Source organism: Benincasa hispida, chromosome 6 (genome assembly GCF_009727055.1).
Source record: "Benincasa hispida cultivar B227 chromosome 6, ASM972705v1, whole genome shotgun sequence".
Lineage (NCBI taxonomy): Eukaryota > Viridiplantae > Streptophyta > Magnoliopsida > Cucurbitales > Cucurbitaceae > Benincasa > Benincasa hispida.
This window is the reverse complement of record NC_052354.1, coordinates 21383202-21401550: the sequence shown is the minus strand read 5'-3', so window position 1 is coordinate 21401550 and position 18349 is coordinate 21383202. Positions and strand designations below refer to the sequence as shown.

The 18349-nt window shown below is 31.8% G+C and overlaps 1 protein-coding gene across 1 annotated transcript; it reads right to left on the bottom strand.

Moving 5' to 3' along the window:
• Window positions 1–1115: 1115 nt before the first annotated feature.
• LOC120079051 (phosphate transporter PHO1 homolog 3) lies at window positions 1116–5240 on the bottom strand. The gene is made up of 12 exons (XM_039033239.1): window positions 4385–5240; window positions 3844–4198; window positions 3713–3761; window positions 3526–3597; window positions 3290–3419; window positions 3064–3184; window positions 2587–2845; window positions 2391–2495; window positions 2111–2305; window positions 1728–2009; window positions 1488–1624; window positions 1116–1393 (listed from the first exon to the last, which is right to left on the bottom strand). Exons 1-12 carry the CDS (start codon window positions 4983–4985, stop codon window positions 1297–1299), a joined length of 2403 nt encoding a protein of 800 aa, XP_038889167.1. The 5' UTR covers window positions 4986–5240; the 3' UTR covers window positions 1116–1296.
• Window positions 5241–18349: the final 13109 nt, after the last annotated feature.

Here is an 18349-nt window from a genome sequence, read left to right as displayed (position 1 = left end):
TACTTAATACTCTCTTCAGTCTTTGGCATTAATATTTATTAATGAATTTAAAATAAGTGAAATAAGTATAATTTATTAAATTGCACTATTTATTCATCATTACTAAAATTTCACTTTATAATTATCTTAAATTAACTAATGGAACACCAAAGACTAAAAGTGAGTATGTTGTGGAAAATCTAGGTTAAAGTATAAATCTTGAAACGAAAGATCAAATTGAAGGAAAAAAAAAGTCAAATCTCAATGGTAAAATTGTAACATTTTGAAAGTTAGAAAGTCAATTGAAATCAAACAGAAAATGTAAGATAAATATAGAAACTAAATAGGAAATAGGTCAAAAAAAAAAAAAAACTTTCTTCTCGTAAATAAACTTAGAATTTAATCTAAAAGAAGTTCGAAAATAAAAAAAGAGTAATTTATCCATTTCATAGAAAATATGAGATATTGGACGAAAAATAGTAATACGTGTATTATCCACACACTTAGAAATTATTATATTGGATGGTTACAGCTAGTGGGGATTTAATAAATTCGAAAAATCCATAATTGATTCCATTAATTGGTAGGTTGTCAATTTGGAAATTGAAGGACCCAACCAACCAACCACATCAAACTCTCATTTTCATTTGGATCTTATAAGTGGGTGCGCCTTCTGCTATCCAACTATATAACAGCCTTTTATTTTATAAAGCTTTCAGGTCCCCCACAGGCCACATACACAAATAATTTTCATGTTTCACTTTCGCTATATCTGCAATTTCTTCATTTAAAACTCTTTCCTTTTTTATTTCTTTACTTGAAAATAAAAATATTTTATTAAATTACAAATTTGATCCTTATGATCATGTTATAAAAATGCGGTGGTGCAGTATGATGTAATTAAAAGGTTATATTTCATACATTTGTTAGGGACAGGTCATCAATCATAAAAGTCCTTTGTGAAAAAAAAAAAAAACAAATATATATCATAAATTTATCATTTGGTACACCTTTTTCTTTTCTTTTTTTTTAATTTGGAAATATTTTCTTAACATATTATAATTTTTGCTTTTGAATTTCATACCTAAAAGGGTTACACTACCTGTGACCACTCATACCCAAGGAATCTCAAAACAGGCATAAAAGAATTCAAATTTCTTTGCATTTCTCATCTAACTTGATTTACTTTTCTGTAAATTGGACAGTGGGAATTCTTTCAAAATTGCTATAAACATCAAAAAATAATATATAATAAATACATGGAGACAAAAAAAAAGAAGGGAAAAAAGGTGTTCCAAATCCATTCTGGATCAGCATTCAGTCATCTTTATCATCTTCATCATAGTTGAAAGGTAGAGGCACTGATTTGAATGCTCTATATTTACCAACATTGTTCAAATGCTCATTTTCAATCCTATATCATAATCAAAACATATAATTAAGACTTTTCATTTAAGGGAAATATGATAGAGTATGAAAATTAAAAATAATGTTTAGTATTTATATACCTAAAGAAGTTCCATATGCCGCGACGAATGATCTCTAAGCTAGCAACAATTGCAACCAACCCTTCTCTGTGCAAGAATGGGACCTTGAAGTTCAACACAGTTTGCATCCAAGCAAGTCTCAGCACCACATTCAATGCCTGCAATGTGTTCTTTCTGTTTAGAAATCTCCAAACTAAACCAGACATAATATTCTTGTGTTTGGAATCTGATTGATCATTATTATTTGATTATATCACTCACCATTGCAACAAAATATACGCTCTTTTGAGGGACGAGAAGCTTGTCCCTCAACCAGCGGTTCTTCGAACGTCGTTGCAGAAGCCCCCAGTCTATCACAAGGTCCCAGTACGTGCCCGAAATTGCTGCTATGACTGAAAATATCCAGGCTAGTACATACCAAACATATAAGTTTTTGTTCAGACTGTATGCTGTCCTGAAGCAGACAGCCGCAATCGCAAACGAGTATTTCAATCCGTTCAGTGCGTGCATTTTGTCCTTCTCTTCGTACAGTCGACGAAGACACTGTTAAAACACAAGAAAAATGAGACATTAAGCTAAGGATCAATTTGTACTTTCTACAATGCTGGAGTTGCAGTTAAAAATCCTTAGCAAGGTTGGTGTACCTGCTGAAGGCGAGACCAGTATGGAATAACCGCGATGATGAAACTGAAGGTTTGGAACACGGCACTAGCCTTGCACGTGTTTACTCTCATTCTGTAGTCTCCCCAACCATAATAGCAAATGTAAAATTCCAAACTTCTGAGTGCTTGCACCTGGCTTGTTAACTGATCAGCTAAGAAAAAGTCTGGGAGCACCACCTGAAGGAAAGAAATTTGTTTTAGGAAACAATTTAGCAACTTCGGTATCTCCGAGCTTACATACATTATGGACAACGGAATTTACCTTGTAGAGCGGAGCACAGATGCAGTGAAATAAACAAGTGAGGAAGAAGAAACGACTTGAGCGATATATGATGTTAAACGGGCAGATAAGTATTGCAGTTACAAGCTGCAGAAGAAAAAAGCGAGTTCGTTTAGTACCAGCACTACTGTATATTCAAAATTAAAGTCACTAGAGAAAGTTGGTGTGAATAACTTACAACAACTGCAAACAGAGGCAGAAGTTCAGTCAATGCTTTGAAATCTTTTGTTCTTGGGTCCATTTCCATGTCAAGGTTTGAGAGCACAGAGCCAAGTCCAAGTACTGCTAGAGCAAAAGCAATAAGGAGAACTTGACGATAGCCTAACTCATTTCCTTCCTTGAAACCAAATATGAAGGAATAATTCACTCGATATCGCCTCCAATAGAATATGTTGACAGCATACATAACCAAATGCAGTACAACAAATCCAAACAGGCTGCAAAACAGACGTAGTTCCCATGTCAGACCAATAGAACAGAAGAAACTTTACACTGCAAAGTGGTTAAGGCAACTGAGTTACCCTATAACAATAACTATAATCTTGATCTGCCAACCAAGTTATTTACACACTGGTTTAACTTAAGAACATGAAAGATTGAGAAAGTATAAAATGAAAATGAACAGATCAAGATGTGTAATATGTGTAAAGTTTACCTGTAAAGGGGAAACATGGTTTCCATGTATTTTGTGCTTCCTCTGCTATCCATAATATGGCGGGCACGAATAATTAAGATGAGGGCTAAAACAAGAGCTGCAGAACAGCCAGCTAGGAAACCTGTAAATCATTTGAGTTCAAGTGTGAAAATTTTGAAAAAGGCATGTCCCTAAAATAAGTAGCTTAAGTGGTAATACAAATCATGGTGAAAATCAGAGCACTTACCCATGGAAAACGTTGTCCTATGTCTCTCTCTCTTAGCTTTGGGTCTTAAAATATTCATCGCTTTGCTGCGGTTAGCATTGCAGAAATGTTTGATGAATGTGTTCTCAACCCTCTCCATTAACTTAGCAACCTGCAGTGGCATGTAGCATATTAGTATTGAAGAACTTGCTTTATAGAGTAACTTGTATAAGAAAGAAATGGTTGAAAACTAAGATGTCAGAGAAGCTATATCTCACATCATCTGAGCTTCCAAGGTAAGAACTATCCACCGTTTTCATGTAAGCTTTCGAGGCATCTCTTGATGTAATCTGCAATCAAATTACAAAGACATAAATGTCTGATAATATTTTCCTTTGTCTTTTTCCCACTTCACAATCACCCTTCTTAGATCAACACACTCAATCAGACAGGAAATGAAAATACCTTGTCATATTTCTTCATGATTTTTGAGAAGGCCAGTGTATTCAAGAAGCTGGGTAAATTCCATCAATGAGAAAATATTAGCAATTTGAGCATTGAAAAAGAAAAGAGGCTAGAAGAAAGATAAGATGTACCTGAAGCTCTTGAGAAGCCTAAGTTTCTGGTAAAACACAGAGAAAGCCTGCCTGAGTTGTTCTTCAACTTTCTTTAGATTGTCTCTGCTAAACCGAAGTTCAGTGTTTTTAGAGATTTTAAGAAAGCCCTTGATGGTTGAACGAGGTGTTTCAATGGGTTGATTGATTTTGACACGATCAAGAACATCTAATGGAGGTGGTCTAACACCCTTCCTTTTGCTAGAGCTATCTTCTTCAACCTTTTTATCTCTCAATTTCGTGTCGATATCGTCCCCATCTTCATTCGACTCATCAGATTGCCCATGCTCACTAATCCCTCCTTCTTCAATTATCTCCATAGCCATGTGAGGTCTTTCTGCTCATCAAAACATACATTCAATAAAACACTCCCTCTACTTAGTTTCTTCTACCAACAAAAACTCCATTAAAACCAAAACAAACAAAAAAACGACAACTTGTAATTTCTACTTCATCAAAGCCATAAAAGAAAACAAAAAACACAGTAATCTAGTTTAAAGAAAAGCAGAAATTCAAAACTCACTTCCAGATTTAGCCCCTTTAGGAGTGGAAGCCGATAACGCAGCAGAAGAAGCAGCAATCCCAGAAGCAAGACGAGTCATCTCAACAGTCTTCTCAGACATATCGAAAACCAAACCCTGAGGATTCTCAACCTTAACTCTGAAAGCAATCAAAGCATCCATTTGCTTATTCAACATCTCAGCTTCCTTCATAACCTCCTCCACCTTAGCCTTATAGAACTTACCAACTTTATTAAACTCATCATCCAGTCTCCTAAAATATACGAGTTCATACTCAGCGCCTTCATCGGCGGCCATTAGAAACGTAGTCTTATAATTCTGGGAACCATCCTCATGCGTAGAGCTAACCAGAATGGCTTGGCTCTCGATATCTGTATGGGAAGAAGGAGTTGAAGGATGAACATAGCCTTGAGTTAGGCCACTGAAGGCTCTGTAGAGAGTGAGTTTGCGCTTCAAGCCAGAGGGTTGAGGGGGTTGGGGAGGGCCATTTCTGAGCTTAAATCTCTGAATTTCCTTCAAAAGGGTTTTGAGGAAATTGTAATCCATGTAAGCCTCGTGCCATTCCGGCACCATTTGAGCTGTGAACTCCTTGCCGAACTTCATTGGGTGAGTTCAATTCAATTGCATTCAATGGAGAGTAATTATGAAGTTGCAGAAGGAAATTGGGAAGATGAAGAGGATGAAGATGATGAAATGGGAAGAGGAGAAACTGGAGAGGGTCTATATAGAGAGAGGAAAAGAGAAGAATTCAAAGGCTTGAGCTATGGTGTGCTGCCATGGAAGATTCGGAGCAAAACCCAGGCAGACGCGGTATGGCCTATTACATTGGAATCACAATAAGGGAGGGAATGTATTGGTCATAAGGGTACTGTGTGAATCTCTGTTTTAAGAGAGAGAGGATTTGTTGAATTTATTAAATAATTTAGATTACAAATTTTTTTTACTAATAATAATAGTTAAAGTTTTGTTCTTGGATTATTATCTTTTCATATGTGTTTTGCTTTTTAGTCTACATTTCATTTACAAATATTGATGATATATTCATGGATAATGGTTTAAAATGGCAGCATGGTTAGAATTATTTTTAGATATAGTATAATATTATTGACTATTAATGATAGATACTTACAGACGTCCATTAATATTAGTGATAGACATTCGTAGATGTCTATTACTGTTTGTCACTAATCAACAACGACATTTTGTTATATTTATAAATAAGTTAATTTAGTCTACTATATTGAAAGTAACTTTGTATTCAAATATTCATATAATGATTTTTTTATTGTAAAAAAGTTGTTACCATTCAAAAATGGTGGTTATTATTAAAAATACAGAGACTAAAATTTAATGAAACTCAAAGTACATAGATTAAAAATGTTTTAAGCAGCTATACTGTTTATAGAAGTTTGAGCATCTTTGGATAAATCTTCATTTTTTTTTTTAAATTTATATTTAAAAGTGTTTGCTTTAAATAGTTCTTCAAGGCAAGATCTCGGGCCACAAGTGGGCCCAAGTCTAAGGGCTTCTAGAGAGTGTACGTGTCCGAAAACAAAAGTCCAATCCTCGATCTCTAGGTTGGACAATCAAGCTCGTTCCGTTCCACCTAAAGAAAAATAACTTAGTCAAGCTCATCAACTAGCAAGTTACAATTCAAGACCACATTGCCGATATTGCATGCGTCTCAAACGGATGTTAGACAACATGCTCTATAAATAGTTGAATTAAGTATTTTGTATACTAATTTAGGCATCAAAATGTACTCAACTCGACATCATACATATAAAAATTCTCTTGCAGGTTTGTTTCGATATCTTCTCTAACTAAAGGATTCCAATTCAAAGATCAATTGGCTAAACTTGATCAGCTTACTAAAAATTTCAAATTTGGTTTTTGAAAACTAAAAAATAGTAGTTTCTATATATATATTTTTGTTTATGGAATGTTTTTATGCATTCAAAATAAAATAAAAACCAAATGGAAGAACAAAAATGATTATCGAAAGAAAGCATAAGGAATTTAACATAACTTGTTTTGTTTTGTTCATTACATTGGAATTATTAAAAAAAAATAGCAATTTACAATATAGAGAGAAAAATCTTATTATTATCTTTTAAAAGGCGGAGTGGTAAAGGCAGCGACGAGTTTGACTAGAAACGGAAAAAGGGAGCAGGTAGTGACTTTTATAATTAAATGAGAGAAAAGTAAAAGATTAAAATAAATATTAAAATATATATATATATATATAATTTGGGTGAAAATTATTGGAATTATCAATGTTGTTGAAGCAGTCACGTTTTGACAGAAACGAACCCTCCAACTTACAACTTACAAGAACAATCACCAAGTCCAACACTTCTCTCTTTTTCTTTTTCTTTTTTTTTTTTCCATCTCAATAATTAGTAACTATTTTATCTTCCATTTTCTAATGTTTTATTTTAGGGAAATATTGAAAATTCGGCCCCTTGTATTCGAGTGAAAAGGTAATAAATCAAGTAACGTGAAAAGTGTGTCTCATTTGATTGTTTTCAATGCTATTTACCTCTGATCTGCATCTATACTGACACATGAGACCCACTTCCAAATTTGTTATAACAAGTACAAACTAATTGACGAATGGAGCATACTCTATCCAATTGCGTTGTATCATTATCGTTACCATTATTATTATCTTTACGATTATCATTATTACTGTTCTAGAGGAAAGTTTATGGATTTTGACACCTTTACCGTTATCGTTACCGTTTAATCCTCAATGGTAACAATAATGGTAACGTAAATATGAAAAAATTCATAATTTTAAGTAAACGTGTTGAATAAAAATATCCCATTAAATTTGAAATTCAAGCTTATTACAATTGATCCATCAATGAAATTTCATTCGAATTATACCAATATTCATTACAATTTAGTAAACGTGACTTTAAACTATTCAAATGTTTTTGTAATGTAATCCACCTTTGACTAGAAATTTCAAATTCTAAACCAAAGTTATTTTTAAATCATTCAAACACTTAATTGTTTGTTCTTCTTTTCTTTTCTTTCTTCTTTTTTCTTTTTGAAAAATCTACTAAAATTCTCAACAAACTAATAATAATAATAATAATAATAATAATTTTTTTTCAAATAAAATAATCCATAGAAATTTTCTAAATGGATTTAAGTGCTTTCGTAATTTAATCATTTTAACTTCAAGTTGAAATTTACTATGATGAAATAGGAAAATTAAAGACAAAGTTGACCTAAAAGTAAGTAGAAAAGTCTGTAAAAAATAATAAAATAACCATCTCCACGTTTCTTCATTTATTATTATTATTTAAAAAAAAAAAAAGTTTCATTTTTTTTAAATTTTTTATTGTATGGGTAATCGTAACTCTAATTGCATTAGGTGATAATTAGGTAAAGCAAAAATCGATTTGTCGTTTTCCATTTTTTTTCCGAATCGATTTGTCGTTTTCCATCTTCTTCCCCTCTTTTTTTTAATTAAGTTCTAATAACAATCAAAGTTTGTTCAATGATGGTGGGTTTTAGGTTTGAAAGCTAGTCAAGAATATTCCATTTGATTTATTCAAAATTACCTTTATCAAAATTTTCAGCCATTTTCAAAACACATAGATTATATTTTTTTCCAACAAATTATAATGGATTTTTTTTCCTTCTAATAATTACCTACAATAATTTATTGTGGATTACTTTTTACTATAAACATTCTCATCAACTAAATTAAGTCATACTTATTTTTACTATAATACTGTTTAAGAGAGGGAAAAAAACCTCATTTTCATTATATAATTGATTTAATAAATCGATTTTAATTCAAACTTTCAATTTCATCTATTAAATTGTGAAATTAAAATTTTCTAAGTATTATATTAGAAAGGAAAATTATTTTAAAAGGTAAAATGGTTGAAAATATTTATAAGATATAGCAAAATTTTAGAACTATCAACGTCTATCATTAATAGTTTTAAAATTTTGCTATATTTTGTAAATATTTTATTTTATTTTTCTATATTTAAAAAAAATAGAGGTCAAATTAGAGAATTGTTAACAAACTTAGTAATTAACCATGCAAAATTAAACTAGTAACATACTCAAAATTGAGCTATATATGAATGCTTAATCAAACTCAATTTTTTTTAAAAAAAATCAAATTTAACGAAAAATCAAGGATAATTGTTTTAAATGGTAAACCTACTAAAAGTATTTTTAAGTATAAAAAAACGTCACTATTTATTAGTGATTGACTGCGATAGAAATCTATCACTAACACTAATAGATGTCTATCAAGGTGTGTCATGGCCTATCATGGATAGATAGTGAAATTTTGTTATATTTATAAATAAGTTGACTCTTTTTCTTTCATTTGAAAATAGCCCGAAAAGCTCGAAAAATCAAATTGATATTTGACTTAGTAGTAATTTAGACTGCACTTAAGTCCTATACTCCCCTTCTTTTACACACAAAGTAAATAAATAAATAAATAACAATGATATGAATGTTTACGACATGTAATTTATAAAATAAAGTAGGTGTCAATGTGATTAGGGTAAAGTAATAGAATATTTATTATTGTAATATGAAAATTATATTTGGAAGGAGTAAAATGGTGTGACGTGGCACAAATAATGAATTTTATATTTTAAAATAATTGAAGATGTTGATTCATAAATGTACATGCACAAATGCGAATGTTTTTATAAAATGAAGGAGGAAAAAAAACCACATGTGGGGATTGAAAAGTAGTTTTGGTGGGCTTAACTTAAATAATTTAAATTACAAAATTATTTGTATTTAATCTGAAATAAGGCCACCGTGGGACGTCAACATGGACGACTTTCATGGCAATTAGAAAGGTTCAAACTTCATGTCAATGTTTTACCCAATAATATTATCTAAAATATATATTTTTTTTTTTAATTTTACCCAATAATACATTCAATTCCATGCCCTTGATTACCTAAGGATCCCAGTGAAGATAATATTTAATATGTAATGCCACGTTTGTGAATTGTACCCACAAGTGACACATAATTATTAATTCTTTTTGGTAAATTATGTTTTCTCCGAATCTAGTTTCTATTTGGTAGATCTCTTAGTGGGCGTTTGACACATAGAGTTAGATTGAGTTAGTAATTATTATCTGAGAAATTAGATTATTTGTATTTGGGGTACAGAATTGAGTTGAGTTGGAATGTCAGTGTTTGGAGTGCTGAGTTGAGTCAGAAAGTTTGTGTTTGAGGTGCAGAGTTAAGTTGAAGTATATGGTGTAGTTTTTCTAAACGAAATTGTTTTTCTCTTAGATTTTTTTTTTTTTTGCTATTTATTTTAATTTCAAACTACACATATTTTCTTAAAATTTTTCACACCAAAAAATGCGCAGTTTTTTCTTGACTTTTAAAACATAATAAATTCCTACACATATACTTAACACAAATTTTGAATTCAATTTGTGAAAACTCAATTACATAACATATGTTGGGAATGACCCACACGTACCAAGGCACATGACCCATTAGAGACTTACATGGAGAGTTCCACCTTCTGTATGTGTTTTTGGGGTAGCGTTGCAATGTTGATCCCGCATCTACACATTCGCCTTTACAGTGTTGCGTTATAGTGTTGAGTGAGAGTTGCAATACTCCGATCAAAGGTATTTTTGTCATTTCTCTTCTTTTGAAGTTCAGATGCTCAAATTACCTCCAAATTACTTTAAATTAACCTTGTTTGACATCTTAAGCTCAATTCTATCTCTTTGGTGCCCAATACTTACAAAATAGCATATTAACATGTAAAATTCATTAACAAGCCTAAATTAAGCCTACGAAAATAGTACTTTTATAGCTTTAACAATGGGTGGAGCCATTGAAAACATTAGAGCAAAGGGAGGGAGAGTTGAGGTAAATTGGAGTGAGTTGGTAAAAAAACCAACTCAACTCTACCAACATTTAAAGTTAGGGGGCCAAACATTGAGTTGGTAATGTTTAGGAACTCAACTTAATTCATGTTGATGAGTCAAACACGCCTTTAGTTTCAAAATATTACACATATAGTCTTTAATTCTTGAGGTTTTATTTCAATTTAATCTCTAAGTTTAAAAAATATTACAATTCTAACCGTGGCATGTGAGTTGTGCTTAAATTTTGTTTCTAGTTTTCAAGATTTAAAACTTGAATTTTCACTAAATACTCAGTTCAATCTTTAGTGTCAATGTCTAGTAATTAATTTGAATTTATTATGAAGTGAAACTTTAAAATTAATTTTAATAGTGGTGAAAAAAAATAGTGAAACTTAATTAATTATTCCTTTAAATTAATTAATAAATGTTAACATTAAAGATGGAAAGTAGGTATTTAGGCCATGTTTACCCAATTGAAAAGGTGATGGATAAATGATAATGTGAAAACTAGGTCCCATTTGATTACTTTTTGTGTTATTTACTTGTGTTCTGCATCCGGCACATGGGGCCCACTATCAAATCTGTAATAAAACATACAAACTGATTGATGAGTGGAACGTGCTCAATCCAATTGCATTTGGAAATTACGTTGTATCGTTACCATTACCATTATTGTCAATATTCAAAAGGAAAAATTATGAATTTTGACATCTTTATTGTTACCGTTACCATTTGACCTTCAGAGGTAACGATAATGGTAACGATAATAACAAATATGATAAAATTTATAATTCTATGTAAATGTAATAAAAAAACAATCCAATTATATTTGTGATTCAAGTTCATTACAATTTATCCATCGATGAAATTTCATTATGATTACATCAGTTTTCACTAGGTCAACGTGGCCTTAGTTAAAAATCACGATTAAAAAAGCAAATCTCAAAATACAGAGACCAAATTGAAATAAAACTCAGATCTCAAGAGTAAAATTATAAATTTTGAAACTTAGGGATTACATTCAAATTAAACTCGATTAAAAGTATAATACTTTGAAACTTAAGGACTAAATAGAAACTATATCCAAAACTTAGGAACGAAAAAGGTGTTTTCCCTATTTGGTTTAAAATAATATGTGATTAGGGAGATTTAAACCAGAACAGTCTACCATACAATTACAAGTACGTTAAGATTCATTTATCTATAAGTGAATTAATATATATGTGCATAGTAATGAAAATGACGTTGAGATTTATTTATATGATATTGTCGTTGAATTATGTTCAAGTTAGTTAATTAATTGATTTAATTATTTATTTATACATAAAAAAAATTCACTATGGATTAGATTAACCAGTGTTAAGGGCCACTTGAAAATAACATAGGAAATATCTTTTATTTTTTTCTTTGTAATTCTTCGATATGTGCTTATGTTAGAGTTGATGGGACTATTGGAGATGTTTGACCAAGAAAATTATTGACGCCAAGTTGGATATTAAGAAACCAAATTTGAAAGAACAGTTCCAAAGAAAATGCATTTGTTAGGTTGACTCATTATTGGATGGTCAAGTTGATTTGCCCCTTGTGTCTATATTTCATCCAAGGGACATTTGAAGTTTTTCTTCACTATATATATATATGTATGTATGTATATGTATGTATGTATGTGTATGTATGTATGTATGTGTATGTATGTATGTATAATTTCAATTGAATATTTATAAATTACTCAAATAAACACATTTTCATGAACGATATAGTTTTCTTTTAAGACTAAAGAACCAAAGAACGACCCAATCAACTACTCCCACATCTCCTCATCATAAATGAAAGTGAAAATATAAGCAGAAAAGAGATCTTTCCATAACAAAAAGAACCTCTGAGAAGATATCAAAGATGAGTAATTTTGTAACAATGAGACCTGATATTAGCTAAAGAACTAACTTTTCTACTCAATAGATTGATAACTTCCAAGGCATTAGATTCTACCTCAAGTAACAAATTGGTCTTAGACCACTCGCGCTCGAATGCGAAAAGACCCTCCAAAATAGCTTTGACCTCCAACATATTGATGCTCTAACCCTTCCTAATATTCTTGCAGCCCCTAAGGATTAGTCACCCATTATGATCGTGAACAATCCAACGAGCCTACCCGAACCTCTCCTTAGACTTGCATAGCATTCAGCTCCCATCAAACCAAGCGCTTGCGCGAAAGAAGAAGCAAATCAATCAGGCGTAGACTCCAACTAATGTTCATGGACACGTAAGCCACGCTGGTCGTAATAGATCGACTTTCATGCTAGTTCTGATTCAATATGAAAGTTCCATTTCAAGGAAGGATGGTGTACCATGATACTCTGATCGACCTACTTACTGCTTGTGCTTCGCTCAGGATATCCTCCTTTCTTCAAATCAAAGCTTTCTACTCAAGAGGTAGGAAACTCCATCTATACCATAGCGGGATAGAGTAGCTACGGTTGTTTGGTATCCCAAGTTTGTACCGAGAGCGAGAGAAGAGAACTTGCTCACACTTTCCAGGCCTTGGAGCGACTCCTGTGATTCAGAACAGCAAGATCAAGCACCCCCTTCCTAAAACATATATCACTGCACAAGTTCCACACAATTCAAAAGATGATTAAATCACAATTTAAGTCTTCGTGTGAACACACAAATTTCAGGTAGCCTCAATGGTCCGAGGGAGACAAAATGTTCCTAGCAACAATAAACATACTAATATTAACAGGGAAGAAATAATACACTTCTACATAACGTGACAAATAAATTCTATCTGCTTCCTACGTAGAACACACAAACTAATAACCTTGAAAGGCTAAAAAAGAACCATACACTAAATTGGTGAATAATTGTTATCCACAAGAATATATAGCCTTATGCCTATACACAAATAAGGAAACAAGTAAAGAAAGGAAATAATCCATCAATATTTGTAATATATGAGAAAAATACCAAAATAAAATAAAGGAAAAATAACATTCTTAAAATAACATTGGTATATTTAGCGTTGTTTAGGGTTAAATGAGTTAAGTGAGTTTAACTCTTGGTGGAAAATAGGTTTAAATAAATTAAGAAAGAATTAAAATTAAAATTAAGTTTGGTAAATTAGAAAGGAAAATGAAATTTTGGGTTGAAAAAAATTAGAGAAATAAAAAGAAAAAGTAAAAGTAAATAAAATAATTAATTAAGTTAAAGAAAGAAGATAAATATTAATAAGACAACTATGTAAATGATATAAATAAATAATAAAAATAAAAATAAAAAGAAGGAAGAAAAAAGGTTGAAGAAGTCGGTGAACTTTTAAAAGAAAGTAGAGTTATTTTTCGAGTCAGTGCAACCATTCCCTCGAACGATCTCCAATTTCTTTTAGCAAACACATGGAGGTACATGGCTAATCCAGGTAAGAGTTATTGAACACCTAAAGCTAATGTCTACTGTTCTATATTCTCAAGCTATGAGAAGTGTAACATCCCACACATTTTTTTTTAGTAATAATGTAATTTCAGTAACTTTATTATTTGGAATTTCAATAATTATTATTAATTGGAGGGACATTTTTGGAATTTTGGACTTCAAGTGTAAGTGCGAAAATTTAATTGTTGGCGTGAAATTATTTAAATTGGAAATTAATGGCAGGAATTAATTTTCTTTTGAAACAGAAAGAAATTTAATAGTATAAAATAGAAAGGAATTAAATGTAATTATATTTATTTTCTTTTTTGTTTTATTATTATTATTGTTGTTGTTGTTGTTTTTTGTATAAAAAGTCAAACCCCACCCCCTTTTCTTCCTCACGTTCGTGAGCCCATCCGACGCCGTCCAAAGCCGCCGCGTCAGTTTCTTCTTCATGACCTCCGTCCACCACTGATCAAGCTTCGTTCGCTTTTGCCGTCACTGGATCCATCGATTTGGGTAAGATTTCTGTTGTTTGGGTTTGTTTTCGGTTGATTCTTGAATACTCATTTACTTTTGGCATCAATTGGTTGATACCCATTATGTTTCAACTTTAGATTCAAATTTGTGAAGGTATTGAGGTGTTGTTCAGTGAAGTTGGAGTTTGTTTTAGCGAGTTTTGGTAAATTTTATGTTTTAATTACCCTCTTGTGGATTAATTTTGGTTGTTGAGAAATTTTGGTAAAGTCATTTGAAAGTGATTTTTTTTTTTATGAAACTACATATGGATAATTTATTTGAGACATTGGTAGTGAAGTATGTATTTGATTCAAGTTTTAATCATGTAAGCCTAATTTCAAATTATGATTAGGGGGTTGATTCAAGAATTTCATTCAAGATGAAAAGAGTTTGGTTTGCTAATTATTTGGGCTTAAAATTATAGGTTCTGAAAATTTTCAGTGATTCGAATGGACCAACATTAGTAAGGTTATCTGAAATATTTTGTAATATTTGGGTGTTTGGAATTTGGCCTAACATATTAATTTTAACGCTTGATTTATGTTTAAGCTTGATTAAGGATTCAAGAATTTCACAAAGATTCAATTGCTTTTGGTTCAACCTAATATCAAGTAAGTAATCTTACTACTGAACTGACAAATAGGGACATTAGATGTATGCTAGCATGATAAATGTATGTTATGGCAAAATGTTAGCATGATAGACTGATAGTATAATATGATCAAAATATGTTCTGATACAAGATCTAAATTATTTATTTATGCACATAGGCACTTGAATGCTAGTATGAGATGGTATGTGCTTCCGTATGGTTGTATTTGATTTGATGATGTTGAAGTATACATGTAAGTTGTAGAACCATGATGTTGAGGTTTATATGTATGTCATAAATTCATACAGTGATGATTATGATGTTGAGACTGTGCAAATGTCCTTACTGATTAGTTAGATGCCCATTAGATTTTGTATTTCCTTCGGGATTTACTAGTTTGTGTCTCCTTCGGAATTCACCCGTTTGTGTCTCCTTCGGGATTCATCAAAGGTAGTGGGCATACTTAACTACAGTAAGATAGGACTCAGTCTCCTTTTTGTTTCATGTGCATATGTGTCCCATGAGGACTAGAGCAATTTATATGTTTCACCAGAGGTGGGTATCTAAAGGACATAGATGTTCAACCTGACCCCAGTAGTAGGGTTACTTATTATTGAGTATTTTATACTCATTCTTTCTCATGTTGTTGTTTCAGGTAAGGGTAGAGATGCACCGACAATGGATGAGCGGAATTCATGATCGAGCCACTGGGACGCTTCCGCATCATGAGATTTAGAGTTATTTTCATGTTTCTCTTAATTTTTAGTTTTGATGTTTAAAACTTACTTTAAGAATCGTTTTTCAAATTTATTTATTATCCTTTATGATTTATGGGTACCCTACTATTGATTTAGTATTTGAATTTAATGAAAGTCTTTGAACTTACCTTATTTAATTAGCATTTATTTCACCATAACCGAGTGTCGTTTTGAGTTCCATGCATGCACGTATTTAGTAATGGCCTAAATTAAGTCCTAGGGGGTCGGGTCGTTACAATTGGTATCAGAGCCCATGTTTTGGTTTATGTAGACTGACTTACTATGTAAGTCTAGATTGTCCCTGTGGCCCATGAACGGATTCCTCGTCATCACCAGGTACGTCTTATCAATTACAAGTTTTATGATAGTTGTGCATTAAAATATTTGTTTAGCTTAAATGTACCAGTTATGTTTTAATGCTAGGTCAGTGACACGTTAGAAGTTATTATAAGAGGATTATTAGGTACGACATTACAAAAGGAGAAAAATAAAATAGAGTAAATTATGAGGTCACTTGGCACTAGCTAATCTCAAGGAAATTATGTTAGAAACGAACAAATATATACCTCAGTTCAGCAATGTTAAAGGTTGATGAAACTATGTAGAGTTATGACAATTTAGGGATGAAGGTATTTAAATATTTAAGCCAAAGAATAAAATTGTCGAGACAAGAATTGATCAAGGACTAGTGTTATGTTTTGTGTTGGATAGTGCAATCGGTGGTAGTATAAATACACAGGCCAGTGCTCAAGTATAAGGTTAAAAGTTGTTTTATGAATAAGGAGGAAAAGAAGAAATAGTCTATAGATTTATTAAAGGTTTTGAGATATTAAATACCCAACATTTTGAGAAGAATTTTAGAAAGGATTCATAAGTCATAATCATTTGGGTAATACTACGACTTGATGAACTAGGTAAAGTATGTGTAATGATATAAAGAATTCTTTTGGAATATCTAGCTAGGTAAATGTCATTAAAGGAAGCTGAAATAGTTGGACATGACCTTGGACTTAAAGGGGTTAAAGCAAGGTGTTATTTGTTTAAGTTGAAGGATTATTTTAGTATACCTAGTAAACCCAGAGCCTTATTGTATTAAGGAGATCGAAGTTAGACAGACTTGAAGAAACAAAAGTCTTTTGGAGTTTAAATGTATGCAAATTGGTAAAGAGAAATTCTACAAGATGGAAATTCTTAGTGAGAGAGATAAGATTTATGGAGGAGTTAAGTAAAATATAATTTAGTAAAGAGATTATGTTCCACATGGAAAGTGAAAAATAAATAAATAAATAAAATAGGTGTTTTGAATTTAGTGGTTTTATCAGAGATAAGTGTGAATGAGAGAAAAGTATCCATGAAAGTTTACTCTTTTGGAAAGAGAGAAATTTAATGTGTTCGAAACTCCTAGTTAAGTATGGTTTAAAGTCTTGATAAGAGGGGTTACAAGGTATTTGTTTTGATGTAAAAGAAGAATACCTCATTATCATGTGGAATTTTAGGACAATATGTGTTAGATGGAAAGATAGCTTATGTAGATGATTGGTATGGAGTTTTATTTTAACACAAGAATCTGTTACCGAAATAGAAGATTGAGAAGGGATAAGTTAAAATGGAGTTACTAGTAACAGTAGATGTTCGAGAACTATTGATATGGTATGTTGAGGCTTCGTTAGTTAAGACGTAAAACATTGATGGCATTAGTAAGATTTAAGGGATTTTGACTTTGTGTGCAAGTGTTGGAAACATGAACTAGCAAGACCATCAATTTGATTGAGAAAAGAAAATAATCCAACTCAAGGTAGACAATAATGGTATATGCACAAAATTAAGTAAGTTGGATCTTCCAATATAACCATTGGTATAAGGGATAGATTTGGCAATAAAGTTGAGTTGATAGTAAGAAGTTACTAAAAGTGAGTTTGGAGCATTACAAGATAGTATGTATTCTCTTGCATGGGCAATGAGTTAACTAGCTTTAGGGAGTACGAGTAATCCAAGCTAGGACTTATGAATCAAGAAGGTTTTATCGTTAAAAAAAATGACTTCAAGGATCAATCACGGTTATTACGAGGTTATGAAAATGTGTTATCAACTGACTTATGCTTAACATCCAAGGACTTCAAAACCTCATTTTTGGGAGAAATTTTGGACTCGTTCGCAGCGGGGTCTAAAGAATAATATGAGGATGGCTCAAGCAAGTTTTATAGCTCATGACAGCATAGAGCCTCATGATGAGTTTCTCATGAGACTTAATTAGAAGAGTTATTCTCAAACATGTAGACCCTAGGAAAGACATCACAGTTGGCACTTCTAGAGTAGAAGCAGTTTTCAGTTGACTAGATTTGTTCTGGTACGTATCTTCAGATGACGCATTATATAGTATGACCAGTTTCTTCAATGCACATATGAAGTTTTCCCTGTGACATGGTAGGCTCAAATATATGTTTTTAGTATATAAGGCTTTCTTAACTTCATGACCGTTTTCACAGTTCTCAGCTCGAACATGTAAAAATGTTGCTAATTTTCAACATCTTAAGTTTCATAGTTATTTATGGAAGGGGTTGTTACACCTCTTTTGGTACTAGTTTTAGCTATGTCAAACGATGCCCCTCAGTTTGCATCTATTTTTTTTTTTTAAGAGTCTCCAGTTAGTATTGGGTACTCAATTGGATTTTGGTACAATTTTTCACCCATAGACTAATGGTCAAATAGAAGTCTGAATCAGATATTGGAAGATATGTTGTGCGCTTGTGCACTAGAGTTTTCAGGGAGTTGGGACTCTCATCTGCATTTA